General features: G+C 43.7%; 1 protein-coding gene across 1 annotated transcript in view; it reads right to left on the bottom strand.

Annotated features, from left to right (window-relative positions):
• The window catches only part of ADAR (adenosine deaminase RNA specific), a 58995-nt gene that overhangs the window by 11297 nt on the left and 27154 nt on the right, over nt 1-20544 (bottom strand). Inside the window, 16 exon segments of the mRNA XM_042439423.1 lie at nt 996-1123; nt 1852-1964; nt 2943-3125; nt 4270-4403; nt 5918-6037; nt 7959-8030; nt 9950-10144; nt 11009-11084; nt 11087-11163; nt 13993-14060; nt 14062-14130; nt 14132-14207; nt 14296-14344; nt 14347-14426; nt 17666-17820; nt 18512-18704. Of these exon segments, the coding sequence (XP_042295357.1) occupies nt 996-1123; nt 1852-1964; nt 2943-3125; nt 4270-4403; nt 5918-6037; nt 7959-8030; nt 9950-10144; nt 11009-11084; nt 11087-11163; nt 13993-14060; nt 14062-14130; nt 14132-14207; nt 14296-14344; nt 14347-14426; nt 17666-17820; nt 18512-18704 (1788 nt within the window).

The raw sequence follows: 20544 nt of genomic DNA, 5'->3' as shown, positions 1-20544 counted from the left end.
TTTGACATCCCCAGTACGTACTAGGGGTGAGGCCTGATTGGACACTGCGTCCTCAGCCAACCCCTAGTATGTACTGGGGCAGAGCAAAGGCCTGTCTGTAACGGGCCTAAGTAAAACAAGCTACCACCCCTCTCTGTCCATGCTGCCATAAGGCAAGGCTACTAAACCTAATTATTGCATTAATAATGGTAACAATTATTATTACTAGTAACCTTTCCTTCAAAACTGGGACTTAAGGTGGCTTCCAAACTAAAGTGAGGAAGAAACTGGCAGAACCACCACTGAGGATTCCTTGCCTAAGAAAACCCTGGGAAATTTAGGGAGGGGGGCACAGGTTGACAGGAGACTTGAAGACATGCGCGCGCACGCGCACACACACTCTATAGCAAAACAAAAGCTTGGGTGGTGTAGTGGTTAGAGGAGTCCCCGTTCAGCCAGGGAAACTCACTGGGTGACCTTAAATCACACTCTCTCAGCCTGAGATGGCGGCAAAGGCCAATCTCCTCTGAACAAATCTTGCCAAGGAAAGCCCATTATAGGGTTGCCATAGGGTCACTGTAAGTCAGAAACAACTGGGAAAGCCCACATTAACAAACACAGCTAAGAATTAGGGAAAAGATAAACATCAGAATTGAACTGAACTATTAGCAATATGAAAACAATTAAAAATAATTAAAAAACCAGCTAAAATCATACAATTAAAACAATACAGCACCCTCTTAAAAGTCCTTACTTTAACAACCTTCAGTTCTATAAGTCAGTAAGGATAAAACTCTCTTTGACTTCCAATGAAAGGATGGCAAGGAGGGGCCGATCCAGCCTCCTGAGGGATGGAGTTCCACAACCTAGGCACTATCAGCTGGGATTGAGAGAAGGAATCCTCTCCTAAGGATCTGGACACGATGGCATGGGGAAAATACCTTGCCCCAAAGTAAGGTTGCCTCCACTCTGGCTCTCAATGGGCTGAAAGGTGAACCCCAACACATTTTTCTTACCCATCAACTTTGCCTTTCGTGCCATCCAGGACTTCAACATCAGTGTCGTCAGGCAGGGCCCAGTTGACACTCGATTCTTTTGTCTTACCCGTCTGCCTGGCAGAGTCATAGACGCTGACTCGACCAACCTGCACGGTCCCAGAAAGGGAAAAAACAGGAAGAACAAGAGTGATTGATAAGCAATTGATTGAAAAGAAGATGTGTGGAGCCTGGTTGGAGGGATTCCAGGAGTTACCAGCCCAAAGCAGAAATACTGGGACATACACATCCCTCTGTGTCCATCCGTAACACACTGGCACTAATCTATGTCCTCAGGAGAAGGTAGAGATTGAATATTTAAGTTGGCCTTTCCTAACCCTTTGTCCTCCAGTTGTTTCAAATTTTTCACTTGCATCAAGTACAGCCAACGGGAATTCTGGGAGCTGGAGGAGGAAACACTTGCACTGGCATCCCAACTGGCATTTACACATGCACAAGTTGCCTGATGCAAAGCCGATGGGCATTTTTGGCTGATGTGTAACAGCCATATTTTGTCAAAAGTGACAAAAGTGAAGCCCTACCTGTGGTGCCAACTAAGCATTAGAAATAGTACGTTTCTGCACACTGGTTGCATGATCACACATGTAGCATCAGTCTACAATGCACACCAGTTTTTCAAAATCATAATTCTGTAACAAAGCGGTATAGCACCACTTAGGAACAAGTACATAAACATCAGGCTATGCAAGCACTGGATTATCCATGATGTAGGATTTCAGCCTTGGAGGGCAGGGTTGGGGAAAGCCTGGTGTAGGCAAATAATCTCAATAATGTGAAGCGAATAATGGGATAGGGAGAGCCAATGAGAAAGAGGTACCTCTGGGTGATTGACAAAATACGGCGCAGGGAGTCCCGATTGGAATGTGTCGCCATCTCTGGACATGCGGCAGCAAATGGCACGCGTCAGATGACCTTGACTGTATAAATAGCCTGGGAGGAAGGAAGGGAGGAAGACAAAAGAGAGAAGGAGAAGGGAAGAGAGTCATATAGGTGAGGGCATGGCAAAAGAATTTTTAAAAATTTGAACTCGCTAATTTGCCTGGAAGAGAACATTGTTGTGATACCCTAGTGATGGCAAACCTATGGCACGTGTGCCAGAGGTGGCACTCAGAGCCCACTCTGTGGCACATGTGCTGTTGCTCCAGCACAGAGTTTGCTAGAGTTTGTTACTAGAGAGGGACATGGCACTTTGCAATAAATAAGTGGGTTTTGGGTTGCAGTTTGGGCACTCGGCCTCTAAAAGGTTCACCATTACTGTGATACCCTTTTACCCCTCTTGGCATGTCTGCCATGGCAGAACACCATCAGTAGCAGCTACTTCTGGGCAGGAAGGGGGGGAGCTTTTGGAGACAGCCTACTCAAATCATAGAATCATAGAGTTGGAAGAGACCACAAGGACCGTCCAGTCCAACCCTGTGCCATGCAGGAACTCACAATGAAAGCATCCTCGACAGAAAGCCAGCCAACCTCTGTTTAAAAACCTCCAAAGAAAGAGACTCTACCACACTCCAAGGGAGTGTGCTCCACTGTTGAAAAGCCCTTACTGTCAAGAAGTTCCTCCTAACGTTGAGGTGAAATCTCTTTTCCTGTAGCTTGCATCCACTGTTCCAGGTACTATTCTCTGGAGCAGCAGAAAACAAGCTTGCTGCCTCCTCAGTATGACCCCCTTAAAATACTTAACAAGGCTATCATATCACCTTTTTAAAGCCTTAGCATTGATAATTCCATCTGTCACAAATCATGTAGTGCTTTTAAAACCCATGAAATAATTACAACTCTGTCTTTCCCATTAGCCCCAGATGATCCTTTACTGGCTTTAATGAGACAAGCCAGAGCAGATCCATCTGTCCACCCACCTGAACAAACCTTATCCCCTGCCCAAGCAACAACAGAGAAGGAGCTGCATACCAAGCGTGACAGAGCGTAGATAGACTGGCTGCAAGAAGTGGGAGAGGAGCGCCCCCTGCAGGCCCAGCACATTCCAGCGCAGAATCTTGTCACTACAGGACATTGTCCGGAGGCGCTCACCATGCTGTATCCCATCCCAGGTTGGCACAATGTCACTTGACTCCACCGGAATTGTGCCTTCCCCTGTCAAAAGGTAAAATTCATCAGTCAGGAACAGATGTTGTATAGTCAGGACTATCCAGGAACCTGAGATTACAGAACCAAAAGCTGAGAGATGATGCTCTTGTGATGACATGGAGAGGGGTGTGTGAAGTTATAAGGGTGGCGTTACAAAGAGGACCCTGTAGGATGACATGAAGCACTGATCACAGTTACGCAGTGTATGCCATTCACATAATAAAGATGGAGAGTCCTTGCTCTGAGAACAGGAGAAGAAGAACCAGGCCCTAACCCTATTAGGAACTGCACGAGTGGAGTGAAACAAACACATCTATCTGGTTCACTGTATTTCTGGTTTCCAACTGCTTCTGGGTACAAGGATGAAGCCATTCCTCTGTTCAATCCTAGCACACAATGCCTTAAGGTATAATTGCAAGGGTGGTCATTCCCCTCTGGGAATATGGGGGGGGGGGGGGGTGGTTCACCGCCCATCATTAGCCAACACAGCCAATGGGAAGGGAATACAGAAACTGCAATTCAAGTACATTGGGAGGGACACAGTTGACCCATCCCAACAGATTTATTCTGTACGTGGAGGTTCTACTTTGCAATCATCTCAGCATACAGTTTGACACACACACACACACCAAATCTGTAATAACCATTTGGTAAAACCACCTCAGCTAGTGGCTAGCCAGGCCTCACCACAGTTTGTGGCAATGTGTGCTACTAACCCAACCCATGGGTGGGAAAACTGTGGATCATGCATTCCTCAAAGCATGATCCATGAAGCCTCCAAATCCCTGTATTTTATTTAAAAAACAATCATGCTGATTTTAGGGTAATCCATCCTTGAAAACTGGCCATAAACCCCAAAAATCAGCAGCAAATGTGGTGGTCTACGTCCCCTTGAAAACTCCCTAAGGCAATGAACAAAAACCAGCTGAAAAATCGGCCACTGAAAGTGGCATTATGTAATTTTTAGCATGTTGAAAGCATATGGCATAGCCTGTCAGAAGGGCATTTGGGGGCTGGTGGCCCCTGATCCCTAAGCAGTAAATCACAAATGTTAATTACATATCCCCTGAGAGACAAGAGAACAGATTTCCTGCTCCATACTCTGGCTGCGAAAAAGGCTCTGATAGGGCTCAGCCTTCCAGGCACATACCGTTTTCCACCTTGGTGCGCAGCTTGCCCTGTTTGGGGTTCTCAAAGAGTGGCTGGTGCTGAACCGCACCATCTGTGTTGACCTGGTCACTGCAGGATTTGTCAAAGAGGGCACCATCCCCGCAAGGTGCCGTGCTGGGGGAAGAGAAGGAAAGAGAGAGCACACCAAATGTAAGAGCTTTTTCTTAATGTGTAAATGTGTCTGTGCGTGTGCTTGCGCAGTGGACTTTTTTTTATAGCAGATGACCCTGAAACAGCACAAAGAGAATAAAATGCAAAATTTAAAAGCCACAGTACCACAAGAAGGAGGGACATTAGGATCTTTAATGACTGTAAAAACTACAACCGTGGAACAGACTGCTTTGGAGGAGTTGTGGCCTCTTTGTAGGTCTGTAAGCAGAAATTGGGTGGGCATTTTTCAGGGGTGCTTCAGTAGTGTATTTCTGCAAGGCAGTGGGTTCAACTAGATGGCATTTGCAGTTTTTGATTCTATGATAGAATTAACTCACCTTCTGCTATGAACCCTTCAGGAATTGCAAACACACACACACAAAATACATCAACCAAGGATAATGTGCCCTCAGCTTTCATGGCTACCTGGAGATAATGTGGCCTGTAAAACCAAGCTGGAAGATTCCAGTTTTAGGAAGAAAGATATAAACTGTGCCAAGCTGGGCAAAGAGGAAGCCATACCTTTTAATCTCCATTTCTGTTTTGTGATACTGGTCATACTGATCCTGTTTTGATCGGAGAGGGAGGGTAGAAAGAAGTTTTTAGAGCACTAGATTCTAGCCTCTCATACCCAAACAAAGACTAGTGAAAATCTCATTTGGCGACTCCTCTGCCTTCCAAGGTTGTTACTAGGCACTGGCCAAAGCCTTTCCAAATATAAGTTTCAAATCTAATAAACAACAGAAACTTGATTTTAATAAAATAACATGAAAGTCATGCTTCTAAGGAAGCTGACTCCTGCAGCCAAATATTTGGATGATGAAAATGGTGAGCTTTTCCCATCTGGAAGTAGTCTGTCATCACAATTGGACATCCCATTCAGCTGCTATTACAGTCAAGAACACACAGCTTTGGACTCTAGAAAATTGTGGCATCCTCTAATCTAAGCACTGTGGAGATGTTCAGTGCTGATAACAAGTTTGTGCCTTGCCTAAACACCTACATTAAAGTATCAATTCCAGTTAACTTAGCCATGTATTTCTATATAAAGTTAAAATATTGTTCACATTCGTAAATTACATGCGTGCAAATCTGTTTTTAGGAAGTGCCCATGCTTCAACCCCTCCTGCATTGTGTTCAGTTTACATAAAAGGAACTAGGGATCTCCCTTATTAGGGATATCTGCCAGCCCTACAAGGGGCAAGCTTTTCAGCCCTAAAGTAAGGGATATCCTTTATAAGATGAGAAAGATGTCAATCCTAATCACAGCTCCCATATTCCCTTCCCGCTGGCTGGGTTGGCTGAGGCTTTGAGAAGTTCAAATCTAAAGCATTTTACAGGCCAATCAGCTTCCCACACTCCGCCTTTGCTGCTTCTCCCATTTTAAGTTTTACATATTCTTCCCCCATCTTACTAAGCATACCTTGCAAAATACAGACAGGTCACTGTCTTCAGGCCAGATGGCAGACGGCGCATACCTGATATACAAGTGAAAGGTGATATCATCCTTGATCTTCAGTTTGCCATCTTCCAATGCCTCAAAAATGCTATCATCTGGGGCAGCAGGGTCATACTTCATAAGTTCATTGTACAGGAACCTGGAACAGAATTTTAGAACATGAAGTCATCTCTATAGAAATCCTCCTCACATAAACACATGCAGCAGCAGGGTAGATTGCTTTAAATCAGTGAGGGGCAGCCCACAGCCCTTTCATACTCCATCTGCCAGGTGATACTGACTGGAGTTTTGGACCATCAGTGATGCAGGTTCTATCCATGATTCTAAGAATCATGACATTCTTGCAAGCAAGCTGGTAAAATGTGGGCTAGACAAAGTAACTGTTTGGATTTGTAACTGGTTGACTGGCCGAACTCAAAGGGTGCTCAACAATGGCTGCTTTTCATCCTGAAGAGAAGTGACCAGTGGGATCTCAAAGGGTTCTATCCTGGGCCCAGTGCTATTCAACATCTTTATCACTGAATTGGGTTACAAAATAGGGGGCATAACGCATCAAATTTGCAGATGACACCAAATTAAGAGGAGTAGCTAATACCCCAGAGGACAGGATCAAAATTCAAAATGACCTGAACAGACTAGATAGCTGGGCCAAAGCTAACAAAATGAAATTCAACATGGAGAAATGTAAGGTACTGCACTTAGGGAGGAAAAAGGAAATACACAGATATAGCATGGTGGACACCTGTCTGAATGAAACATATACATGTGAAAGGGATCTAGGAGTCAAAGTAGACCACAAGTTGAACATGAATTAACAGTGAGATGCAGCAGCTAAAAAGGCCAATGCGGTTTTAGACTGCATCAATAGATGTATAGTGTCTAGATCAAGTGTAGTAATAGTGCCTCTCTAATCTGCTTTGGTCAGGCCCCACCTGGAATATTGTCTCCAGTTCTGGGCATCACAATTCAGTTTAGGGAACTGGGGATGTTTAGCCTGGAAAAGAGGTGATATGATGGTGCTGCAGTGGTTAAATGCCTGTACTGCAGCCAATCACTCACAAAACATAAGGTTGCAAGTTCAATACCAGCCCAAGGGCTCAAACTTGACTCAGGCTTGAATCCTTCCAAAGTTGCTAAAATGAGTACCCAGATTGTTGGGGGCAATTAGCTTACACTTCACAAACCGCTTAGGGAGTGACTTGCACTGATAAGTGGTATAGAAATTTACTTGTTATTGCTATGATAGCCCTGTTTAGATATTTGAAGGAATGTCATATTGAGGAGGCAGCAAGCTTGTTTTCTGCTGCACCAGAGAACACGATCCCAAACAACGGATGCAAGCTTGAGGAAAAGAGATTCCACTTCAACATTGGGAGGAACTGCCTGACAGTAAGAGCTGTTTGATAGTGGAACACACTTCCATGGAGAGTGGTGGAATCTCCCTACTAGGAAGACTTTAAACAGAGGCTGGATGGCCATCTGTCGGGGATGCTTTGATTGAGAGTTCCTGCATGTCAGAATGGGGTTGGATTGGATGGCCCTTGGGGTCTCTTCCAACTCTAGGATTCTATGAGTCTGTGAATCAGTGAGGGAATATCGTAAAATGCAGCATATTCTAAGAAGTGTTGCCTTTTGCAATTGTGCTCTTGTGAGTCTATCGATGATGATTTCATTCAGATGTTTTGTCAATCTATTAGCAACTGCTTCTAAAACAAGATTATGATGACAACCAGGAATTGCTGATGGATGATAATTCGGCAGTGGTGATATGTGTTTTTTTTTCTTATTTTATTTGACCCTTACTATGTAAAGCGCTGTGCAAACTTTACAGCACAAATGCAAAAAGTGACATGACTTCACAGGTGCCCAGGAAGAGGAAGAAGAACAGGAAAAGAGCTACTACTTTGTACATTCTCAAGTAGTTCTTACAAGCACACCTTGGAAAACAGAAGCAAATTCTGGTGTTTCCTCCCACTAATAACACACTTGGTACTGCTACAAATGGTTTTACCTCCAAGTTGTAAAATGTGGTGTTACTCACTCACTGCTCCCCACCTCACCTTATGAAGCCCCTTCTAGAAATTTCTGATGACAATGTAGTTGAATCGTTGTCCCCTTTCAGACTCAGCTCCCTCTCCTTTGACGCAACGGTTTCCCTGCAGAACAAAGAGAAAATAAAGGTTGGGAGAAAGACTGTATAGGAGATCCCATTAGGCAGCTAATATGGATAATAAAGGCCGTAAATAGCTGGTGCCACAAGATAAAGGATTGCTAAATAAACTGTTGGAGCACTGGACAAGAAAAGCAACAACATGGATCAGAGGAAGGTCAAAGATTCCTCAGAATGGCTGGTTAAAAGGCATCCAAGCCCCTGAATTTGAAGTTGAAGGTAGAAACCTGAAGAAACAATTCTTTGGATTAACAGAAGCTCCCTGCCATTCTGGGAGCATCTAAGAATTCTAGTATATTAAAAAAAAAACTTTCCACATGCTGAAGTCAAAGGTTACTGCAATTGTCTTTGGTGAATGGGTAGCTCTATACACTTGGGGGCCCTACAGATGCAAAAGTATTATTGGAGATGTTGAGGCCCACAAAGAAGAGGCCACATCCCCTGAAGACTCTGGCGTCTTAATTATATTTGCGGGGTACTAAAGTATATTTTCATTTCTATGGCTGAATTAAAGTCCTTTCTCCAACCTTCTCCTTTGTTGCTGTCGGTGTGCCTTCAAGTTGTTCCTTCCGACATAAGAAGCTCTAGGATGAACCTGTCCTGGTGTTTTCTTGGCAGTTTTGATCAAGTGTTTGCTATTGCCATCCTTTGGAGGCTGAAGGTGTGTGCGACTGCCCAGGATCACCCAGTGGGTTTACACGGATGAGCCAGATTCAAATCCTGGTCCACAAGTCCAAGTTCAAACCATACATCATGCTGGCTCCTACCCTTCCCTGGCACAAAACTACTACCTAAATAAATACATTTTTCTGCTCTCCGAAACCATCCTTTTTCTTTCCTCACTACTCCTCAGTCTTGGTGGCATCTGTAGTAGGCCTCTATTTACAGGACAGTTTCCGTGGGGGGGAGAGGGAGAGAGAATCCCAGCATGTAGGGCAAAACAGGGGAGCCTTCCTGCTGCTTCACTAATCCAATGTTTGGCTCCTGTGAAGAGGGGATCTCAGCTCCTCCACCTCATTTCCCAACATCAGCTTTCATCTCCCACAGGCACTGGGCCCCTCATGTGTCTTCTCATGGACGATATATAGGGTTCAGAACTATTGCAGTTTCAAGCATCCACAAGGCTCTTGAAATGTTTCCACCGCAGATAAAGGGTCTCAACTGTTTGTGAAAATGCCTGCCACGTTGGGGGGGGGGGGAGAACAGGACTGCTCACCCTTACATCAGTGAGCACGCTATTAGAAGCATAGAATATGAAGTTGGAAGAGACCACAAGGATGATCATGTCCAAACCAGGAACATACAATCAAAGCACCCCAACAAATAGCCATCTAGCCTCTGTTTAAAAACTCCAGGGAGGAGACTCCACCACACTCCAGGGCAGTGTCTTCCACGTCCAACGCTCCCTTGGAGTGTGGTGGAGTCTCCTTCTTTGGAAGTCTTTAAGCAGAGGCTGTGGCCACTGTCAGGATGCTTTGTTGTTAGTTGCTGCATAGTAGGGGGTTGGACTGGATGGCCCTTGGGGGTCCCTTCCAACTCTATGATTCTATGAAATTCTTCCTAATGTTAAGGTGGAATCTCTTTTCCTGTAGTTTGAATCCACTGCTCCAGGTCCTATTCTCTGGAGCAGCACACGTAGCATTGATTCCTTAATGTGGTTCTCCAGATGTTGCTGATCTTCTGCTCACCAAACACTCCATCCAGCATATCGAATGTCCAGGGATGCTGGGAGCTGTAGTCTAATCACATCTGGGAAGCCAAGATCTGAAACAACTGGGCCTAAAATGGGAAATGTATGAGCCTTTGTCAGATGAACTATGGAGAAACTAGCCTAACTTGTGATTCCAACAATCACAAAAACTTACCCAAATATGGGGTCACATCCCAAACTGAAACGGCTTCCCTGTCCCAATGCTCACAACAACTCCAAGGCCTCCTCCTGCCCCCCGCCGCATGATGATGGCAGCCAGGATCTTGCGCCCAAGCAAACTGTGTTGGATGCGAGCGTTGAGCTGTTGAAACCGCGGTGGCTGACATTCTATCTGGTCATGAAGGGTACTTCCACTACACGGGCAGCTACAGCAAGCAGGACAGAGAAAAGACCACAAATGATGCTCATTTAGCTTAACAAATGAACAAACAAAAAACCCAAACCAACAAACAACAAGGATGGGACACACATTTAAAATAAGAATTAAAAAGTTGGATCCTCCACCAGAGCTCAATAGTGTTCTAATTTGGAGGTCTTCCAATGAGGCCCAGACATTTATGGAGTTCATGAGATGAGCTGAACAACCATAGACAACCCTCTGCTTTTAACTTTATGATATATACCCGTGACTGTTGCATTCCACAGGCACAAATGTGTTATTAGTAGCTGGATTTAAGTTCCTGTCAAACTCTCCTATTTTTTTTTAAGTGCAGGCACATTCTAAGCCCTTATACTGAAACCAAAGTATGGCTGAAAAGGCCATGGGTATATCAAAAGGTTTACTTATCACACCTCCTGCCCCCAAAAAGAGAATTTCTCCACCAATTAAAAAACCAATCTGAAGGTATCTGCCAATTAAGAGACTCCAACAAAATATGTAATTGTGGTCCCTTCTGGCACTGGACTGTTTAATACCATCAGCCAGTACAGTCAAGAGTGAAGAACGGTGGGATCTGCAATTCAGCCACACCTAAAGGCTGCAATAGTTCACTCCTATTTTAAAAGAAGGTTTTGCTTTGCCATTTTAAATAAAACTGCTAATGCATCCAGCTGCTCCCAAGTTAAAAAACACACTTGTGCTGTTTTGGCGACCCAGGGTTTACAACATCACAGCAATTTAGTCAAGTGGATCAAGGAAGCAGCATGAAGTCTTGCAAAAAGAATGGCACCTGCTGTTGCTAAAGGAAGCAGCTCAGTAAGGCAATATGAGGACAAGTGACTCAACATACCTCATTGATCGTCAAGGCTCAGTGTGTTCGGCCTTCTCGTTCTCTCCGATCAGAACCCGGAGCGCCGCATCAGCGCCTCCTGCTTGCCCTGTTTTTTGCTGTGTGCAGTGACGCGGGGAACCAGCTTCCTGCCCACTTTGGCTTGGAAGACAAACCTGTCAAAGAGAAAATAACCAAATTACAAAGTGTATGGATATCTTTTTTTTGTTGTTGTTTTGTTTTGTGCCTTCAATTTGTTTCTGGCTTCAGCTTTTCTTTCCAAAATTTGTTCAGAGGAGGCTTGCCGTTGCCCTCCCCTGAGCTGAAAGCATGTGATTCGCCCAAGGAGTCTCAAAGGACATTGAGAAACTAGAGCGTGTCCAAAGGAGGGTGACTAAAATGGTGAAGGGTCTGGAAATCAGGCCTAGAGGAAAGACTCAGGGAGCTAGGGATGTTTAGCCCGAGAAGAGAAGGTTAGGTGATATGATAGCCCTGTTTAAAATATTTAAGGGATGGCTTATTGATGAGGGAGCAAGCTTGTTTCCCTGTACCGGTCTCTTTTCTGAAAGCAGAAATAGGCCAAACTACTCTTCAAGCTGGTTCACATACTGCTCTTGCCTTCTAACTGTGAACGTTGCTATCCATAGTGTTCAGGCTCCCAAAAAATGTTTTTTAGAACAAATATCTGCTAACTTCCAAGCCCTGGGTAGCTAAGTTAGAATGATATTGCCAGAACTATGAGATTAATGTGGGACTCACTCCAAATATGTCATCCGTAGAGTCAAGCAACTGATTAAAGAGAAAAATTATCTGCTTCCAATGGGGGCGATCTTCAGTCATCTCGAACTCTTCTTTTTCTTTTTGTACCATTGTACAAGACATCATTTGGGTTAGAGCATTCTATTATTAATCTTACTCTGGCCTCGCGCTAGGAAAGCATTTACAGCTCTAAGGTACCATGTATGCCTTCTGCATTTGATGGGCAGATATAATAACACTCTTGTCCATCTAAGATTATGTATTCTGCAAAACTGGGGAGTTAAATCGAACAGTACCTTTTACTGTCCTCTGTTATATTCTCCTACAGACAAAGTTTCTTGAATGTATTTACATCCCTTTCCAATGATCTTGCTTTCAGTAGATTTGTGTCCTTTTGGCCAACAACAATGTATTGTTACTCTATGGTAGCAAGATTAGAATCCATTTTCCGTTCTCGATCGGAATGACAGCTAAATCATTCTAAGTTTATGTTTCAAATTTTATCATTTATGATGTATTATTGTTTTTTTTGTGATGGGTCTCTCTTACTAATTTTATCATGTTGTTTTAGTTGTGGTTTTGTGCCTTGATTTTTTTCATAGATGTTTTTGTTATTTACTGTTTTGACCATTTATATTGTGACGGCTTTTAGCTTTTAACAATAAACTTCTATTCTATTCTTATAAATAAATAGACTATAATGCTCGGAAAGGTAGAAGGCAATAGAAAGGAAGAAGACTGCATGGCAGTCCATCCAGTCAGAGAGGTCATGGCCCGGAACCAGCAAGACCTGAGTAGAGAGGCTGAGAAAAGGGGGATTTGTGGTCTCTTCTCCAAATCTATGATTCTGAGATATGCAAGAACAATGAAATTGACACAACAAAATGGTGACACTTGGCCTAAAGAGCAGTTTATATGTGAAACGGAACTAGATCACAAGCAGAATATGAATGAACAATGTGATGCAACAGACAAAAATGCAATGCACGCAGGAATAACATGTTCAGATCAAGGGAAGCAATAAAACCACTCTATTCTATTTTGGTCCAATCTCACCTGGAATATTGTTTTCAATGCGAGGCACTATAGTTCAAAGATAATTTTGACAAGCGTGGAACATGTCCAGAACGAGCGTTCAATATCATTACAGACTCTATGAGGTTTAGGAAGCTAGGTAAGCTTAGCTTAGCGAAAGACTGAAAAGTGATACAATATAGTGCTCTTTAAATATGTAAGAGTGGTCATGTTAAGATGGTGGCAAACTTGTTTTTTCTTGCTCCAGGGAACAGAATATAAACTAAGGGATTTAAATTACCAGAGGAGAGATCCTCCCTAAGCATTAGAATGAACACTGGAAACGAGGGAGTTGTTAAACAGACAGAATAGACTGGCCTCAGAGAGTGCAAGTCTCGCTCCTTCTTTGAGGCCTGTAAACAGAGCCTGGATGGCTATCTCTTCAGAGGTTTAGTTGTATATTTCTGCTGCGGGTCATGGAACTGGATTAGATGGCCCTGGCAGTCCCTCTTCCAACTTTATGATTTCAGGATTCTATAGATCCCAAACACATCTTTGCAATCACAGCCTTTCAACACTGACAAGTTTCCAACTCTTTAAAAATAAAATATTGGGCAATCAAATCCTGTTCCCCATGACACAAAGCTAACAAAATGAATTTCAACATGGAGAAATGGTAAGATACTGCACTTAGGGAGGAAAAGCAGCAAAAAACAAGCTTGGCTCTATCCTTGTGATAACATCCATGCAATATAAACATGGATATCATGTCCCTCTTAACCTTCTCTTCTCCAGGCTAAACATACCCAGCTATCTAAGCTGCTTTCTCGCAGGACAGAATTTCAGATCTTTTACCATTTTTGGATTCTGATCCTGGTTACCCTTCGTAATTTGGTGTCATCTGTAAATGTGATAAGCAAGCTCCTCTATCTATCATCCAAGTCATTGAAAAGAAAGATGTTGAACAGCACTGGGCTCAAGACAGAACCCTATGCACACCACACTAGTTACGTCTCTTCAGAATAAAGAGGAGTCACTGGTGAGACCATTTTGTTCAGTTGATCAACCAATTACAAATCCACCTAAACAGCTCACTGCAATGTCATCCCACATTTTATTAGCCATTTTGCAAAATATCATGGGAGTCCTTGTCAAAGGCCTTAATAAACCAAAGTATGCTACATTCACAGCATTTCTGTCAAAAGAAGGAAGAACAATGACATTTACTCACTTTGGGGTCATGGGGTGGGCCTGTCTGTTCAATCAGCTTGAATTCTGCAGCAAAGCCATTGGCCCGGGCCATATTCCAGTAGGCCACTGACAGGGTTGGAGTTCAAATACTTGATCAACTCGCCAACACCCTTTGCACCTGGCTGTCTTGGTCTCCTCCAGATTCGTAAGCTGGCTGCCAAACACTTCTAATGGTGGGTCAGCGTGGTCCTCTGTCCTAAAGGCAAGCAAATAAGCATGAGAGGAAGAGAGTGATTAAGAGAGTGGGATGAAGCCCAGAGGAGGAGGGATTCCTGTATACCTGCTCTAGTAAGCCACTCGTGTCCTCACTGAGGCCTTTCATGGCAGCCTCACAGCCATCTGTTTTTGCTCCTTCTTGCTGTTGGACACCACAGCAGGGAAAACACGATCACCCACCTTCACGCAATATTTGAACCTGAATGACAAAACAGGAAACACATCCAGTTATTTGCACTGCTGCTGTTTATCTTATTATTACAAACCAATTGTTACTGCACATGACTGAGATTTATCCCTCCTAGCTGGGCAACTAGGGAAGACTAGTATAGCATTTTACACTTCTATATCGTGCTTCATAGTGAACTAAGCACCCTCCAAGCAGTTTATAATGCGTAAGCCAACCGCCCCCAACAAGCTCAGTACTCATTTACCAACCTACAAAAAGATGAAAGCTGAGCCCTGCAGGATCGAACTCACAACGTTGTGCTGCAGGACTGGCATTTTTTTGAATTTATTATTATTTTTTATATACTTCATACTTCAATTGACAGTTTGGTTATCCTAATCAACATGAATAAAAAAGCTAAGTAATATGCCAAAATTCAATAGACCTTTCCTAATTCCTTAAAATATAAATTATAATCCTATTATAAAAAACCAAAACACAGTTAAACAATTCAAACAAAAAAACAACATAGCAAGCAACATGGATAAATAAAATTGTACACATAAAATATATGAAAATATAATTAAAAAAAACAAAAACTTCTTTCTTTTCTGGTCCCTTCTTATACTTATAACAGTTATTGATTTATATACCTCATCTATTCGCATATGTCCATTGTCCAACTATTGTGTTTCTGTATCTAAAACTGTGTATCTGTCTTGTAAATCAATTCCTTAATGACATATTGAATCTATAATGGATCTCTATTTATCTTGAATACTAAATCCTTGAATTCACTTTGGTTTTGAAATTACAATTCAACTATTTTTGGCTTACCTGTCATCAATACATCTAGTTATATTCCTTTTTCACAAAGATCCGATATTTAGTGTTTTTTCCCCATTCTCTTTTGAATTTTTAGCTAGTTTGTTCCTCAGTAGCTGAGGAGTTTATATTTTATTGAAGTCCTGTAATCTTGCAAACCAGTCCTGTTAATCTGGGATATTTTCTTGTTTCCAGATTTGACATATGTAACTCTTCTGCTGTGAAAATGTAGAATAGCATTTTGCCATAATTCCCCCCCCCCCCCCCAAATTGTCATTAACCATCCAATAGGAAGATCTCTGGTTTGAATTCCAGCTTTATTTTGTAATTTCCATAATCATAGAATCAAGAATTGTAGAGTTGGAAGAGACCGCAAGGCCCATCCATCCAACCCCCTTCTGCCATGAAGGAAATTCCAATCAAAGCATCCCCGACAGATGGCCATACAGCCCTTCTGTAAACCTCCAAATAAGGGAGACTCCACTACACTCCGAGGGAGTTTGTTCCACTGTTGAACAGCCTTTAGGTCAGGAAGTTTCCTCCTCATGTTGAGTGGAATCTCTTTTCCTGCAGCTTGCACATCCATTGCTACCGGGTTCTGTTCTCTGGAGCAGCAGAAAACAAGTTTGTCCCTCTTCAATATGACATCCCTTCAAGTATTTAAACGGGCTATCAATCACCTCTTAATCTCTTTTCTCCAGCGAAACATCCCCAGCTACCTAAGTCATTCCGCATAGGACATGGTTTCCAGACCCTTCACCATTTTAGTCTCCCTCCTTTGGACACGTTCCAGTTTCTCAATGTCCTTTTGAATTGTGGTGCCCAGAACTGGACCCCAATATTCCTGGTGGGGCCTGAGGCAAAGCATAATAGAGTGGCACTATTACTTATGCCCTTGATCTAAATACTATACTTTTATTGATGCAGCCTAAAATTGCATTTGCCTTTTTAGCTGCTGCATCACACTGTTGACTCATGTTCAACTTGTGGTCAACTTGGACTCCTAGATAACAATTAATAATTTGTTTTATTTATATACCGCTATTCCAAAGATCATAGCGGTGAACAGCAAGTAAGCTAATTATCAAGTAAGCTAATTTGCCCCCAACAGTCTGGGTACTCATTTTAGTGACCTGGGAAGGATGCAAACCTGAGTCAAGCTTGGGCCCTTTTGCTGGTCTTGAACTCGCAACCTTGTGGTTTTCCCTTTCACACATAGTCTCGTTCAGCCAGGTGTCTCCCATCCTATATCTGTGCATTTCATTTTTCCGCCCTAAGTGCAGTACCTTACATTTCTCCATGTTGAAGTTCATTTTGTTAGCTTTGGCCCAGCTTTCTAGTCTATCAAAGTCATTTTGAATTTTGATTCTGTCCTCTGGAGTATTAGCTATTCCTCCTAATTTGGTATCATCTGCAAATTTGATGAATATGCCCCCAATTCTGTCATCCAAGTCATTGATAAAGATGTTGAACAGCACTGGCCCCAGGACTGGCATTTAACCACTGCACAACCAGGACTACAGGTTATCTCAGCTCCCTCTAGGGGATTTTGGAGGCCACACCTTCCCTGCATCCTGATCACCCCCTTTTGTGCCCCCAAATACCCTCTAGGGATGAGGGGTGCATTTTCAGCGTGTTTTTGGAGCCCCTGGGCCATATTATTATGCCCAAGTGAGACCATGTTTAACAACAGGAAGTAACCTGGAATTACTTCCTGTTATTAAAAAGGTCTCTCTTAGCCCTAAGATGGGGGAAGAACGGCAGCAAAAATCAATGAAAGCATTACCTAGAGTGTTACTTTGCAAATTGGTGGTCCCTGGATTGATGCTGGTCCCAAGCCCGTGGCAAACTGTTGTACCCAGTTGGCATCCATTTAGTGCCAGTCTCTGGAACATCAGACATTCGGAACCACTGCCTTAGAGGGCAATTCAATAAAATAACTCCACCCCAATATTTTGATTGGGGGATGGGACATGCCTAACAAGTTGATTTAGACCCCATGATCCTCATTGTCATTTGTGCTTGATATGATCTTGAGGCCCATTCTGTCCCCAAACTATGAAGAATGTGTGAAAACATACGAAAACACCACACTCCCTGTAAATCCTTCCAACCCCCCAACAGCTCCAATTTGTTCTGTAGTCTCTCTCAAAATGGCAACTGCAAATGGCAAGATGTCATTTCTTGCTGCCATTTGAGAGGGACCACAGAGGAAAATGAGAGATATTTGAGACTGCTCTGAGTCTATCTGGGTGGGGTGGCTGTAGCCTGTGTGAAGGATCTGGGAGTACAATTGGTCTTCACAGTTGCTGACGTATTCTAGAACCTTTGCCCGAGTCCTACACATACACACATAAACAGAGCACTCCCCCCAAAGAACTAACAAAGCACCTCAGCTCGCTACAAAAGAAAAGTATCACATCTCTCCTTAAGCCAAGTCCTACTTGGGATCATGGGGAGGCCCATCCTGAGAAAGCAGCTGGAATTCACAAACGCTCCCCGACTTCTGTGCGTATTCCATCAGAGCGCTGACAGGGTTTTTCCCAGAGATGCTGAGTTGTGGCGTTGTGGCTGAAGGTTCTGGCTCAGTATGTTCAGACTGGGTTGGTGTGGAATGAAGAGAGAGAAAAGGAGAAGTAAAGGGCCAAACATCCATGGCAGTTACAGATTCCCCCCCCCCCCACAACCCAGCTCCAGGCACTGCTTTGGGGATGGAACAAAGAGGAAGAGCATTCTGCAGTGCCACCTTGGTGTGTCAGACAGACTTGCCATCTCCTTGATACAGTGGGCCCTTTGCATACGCAGGGGTCTGTTCCGGACCCCTCCCCGTGTACGGCAAAAAATGCAGGACCTCAAATCCCGTTGATTTCTATGGCTGTGCACTCATGTGTGCAGCATGGTGTGTGCATCATTTTAAGTCCCTGGCCTTGCCATGCACAGAAGATTAAGTCTGCATATGGCAAGTCCACGTACGGAGTGGGTGGGCTGTACTTGTATGAGACCCACTGCACTGAAGCACAACTCCTCCTCACCCCCCAAAAAAAACCCCACATTTGTTGGCAAGTCAGCTGATGGGAACTGTGGTGGGTGGAAAAACTGAATCTGGCTAGTCAGTGTTATTCTTAAGGTTGGAGACCAGAAGGATGAAGTGTAATTGTTAAATGCAGATGAACATGCAGGTCTTCAAAGTGTTGAGCAACGAAAAGTGTGCTTCAAAAGCAGACAATGTTATAGCTGATATTCAAGTGAACTCCCTTCCTTCCAACACTCTTCATGGGGCCCCATCTCACCAATTCCGTCTCACTGGGAGAACTGTCCTCGTAGAGGGTTTTTTCTGGCTCTACACCATCTTCACCTTCATGCTCAACTTCATAGAACAGGATCTTCATGGCATTGGCAGCTGCCTCCTGCTTGGCCAACTTTTTGCTTCCCGCTTCTGCTGGAGGGAACCGACGGCCATCAATCACAGCCTGGAACTTAAATCTTGAGAGGCAGGATGTACAAATGGGCAAAAGAAAAAAGAAAAGCACAAGTGCACAGGTTAAACATATGTTATTGTTTAGAAAGCTGGCGCCTGCTGCTCAGAACATTTCAAGCTGAACTTTCCTCTCGTGGAAATCAAGGCAATACACAAGATTCTCTCTGTTCTCTATTATCATAGAATCATAGAGTTGGAAGAGACCACAAGGGCCATCCAGGCCAACCCCCTGCCATGCAGGAAATCTCAATCAAAGCATCCCCAACAGATGGCCATCCAGCCTCTGCTTAAAGACCTCCAAAGAAGGAGAATCCACTACACTCCGAGGGAGTGTCTTCCACTGTCGAACAGCCCTTACTGTCAGGAAGTTCCTCCTAATGTTGAGGTGGAATCTCTTTCCCTGTAGCTTGCATCCATTGCTCCGGGTCCTATTCTCTGGAGCAGCAGAAAACAAGCTTGCTCCCTCCTCAATATGACATCCCTTCAAATATTTAAACAGGGCTATCCTCACAACAACTCTCCAAGGTAGGATAGGGTGAGAAGTTGCAGTGAGGCCCAAGGTCAAATAGTATGCTCCACAGCTAAGTTGGGATTTGCACTCAGGCCTTTTCAGCACTAGTCTGACTCCAACCGCTTCCACATGCCGACTGTCTTCCAAGTCCTCTGTCTTAACTGAAGATATTTTATTAGGAAAGCAGCTACTATGACAGTGCAAACCTCTGGGGAATTGTTTTCCCATTGGGCTTGCTGCCAATGCACTCTGGCCTAAGCACACTGTTGTTAGTTCTGAGTACAGTAAGTCCATAGAGCCAGAGTGGCATAATAGTTTGATTATTGGACTACGACTCTAGATACCAGGGTATGATTCTCACCTTGGCTAGGAAACCCATTGGGTGACCCTGGGTAAATCACATGCTCTCAGCCTCAGGGGAAGGCAATGGCAAGCCTCTTCTGAACAAATCTTGCCAAGAAAACCGCACAGTAGGTTTGCCTTAGGGGTCAGAAATGACTTGAAGTCACACAACACATCAACAAACAAGAGTAGGTCAATGCAGTCAATTGGGATTTATCTACATGTTGATACATCATTCATGATGGAATAGGTCTATTCCAGCTCGAACTAGCTAGCCTCCTTGTGCACAGCATACACTTTCTTTCCAGCAAAGAATTTGGAAAAGTTCTTTTGTTAGGACTACACTTCCCAGAACTCCCACTGAAAGAAAAAAAGAAAGAGGAACTTTTCCAAACTCTGCTCTGCAGCAGGGGCGGCTCTTCATATGCTTTGGAATTCCACTCCCATCAACCCCAATGGTAAAGGATGAGGGAAAGAGAAGTTCATAGCTTTTGGAGGCCCAAGAATGACTCTTCCTATTTTAAAGCTCTATGTGGTTTGCGAGCCAGGCCTCTGCAGATGCTAACATTGCTCTTCTAGAATATGCTCAGCAGCTATACATTACAACAGTAAAGAGTTTGCCTGACATCACCAGTCTTCCAAAGAAGCCTGGCTCCCATAATGGAAGAACCAGCATAGACAGGAGATGGAAGAACCAGATTTAAGTCCCTCCTGAGTCAACAAATGGATTAGGCACCTCTCTTTCTCTCTTAGCCTGAACTAGCTCACAGGCCTGCCTCTGTGAGGAGAAAATGGTAGGTGAAGACAGTCGTGTAATGTTGCCCTGAGCTCACTGGAGGAAAGACAGGATAGAAATGTAACTATAAGTAAATAAAAATGTAAGATCCTGTTTAGCTTCCAAGGAATCTCAACAGTTTGAAAATTGGTTGCAGCAGCATTACAAGACATGGACACAAAGGCATGAAGGTTAGGTTTGCTACTGGGCTGAGCAG

The sequence above is a fragment of the Sceloporus undulatus genome, chromosome 9 (genome assembly GCF_019175285.1).
Source record: "Sceloporus undulatus isolate JIND9_A2432 ecotype Alabama chromosome 9, SceUnd_v1.1, whole genome shotgun sequence".
NCBI lineage: Eukaryota > Metazoa > Chordata > Lepidosauria > Squamata > Phrynosomatidae > Sceloporus > Sceloporus undulatus.
The sequence above is the reverse complement of the archived record's forward strand: the minus strand, read 5'-3'. Positions and strand labels throughout refer to the sequence as shown.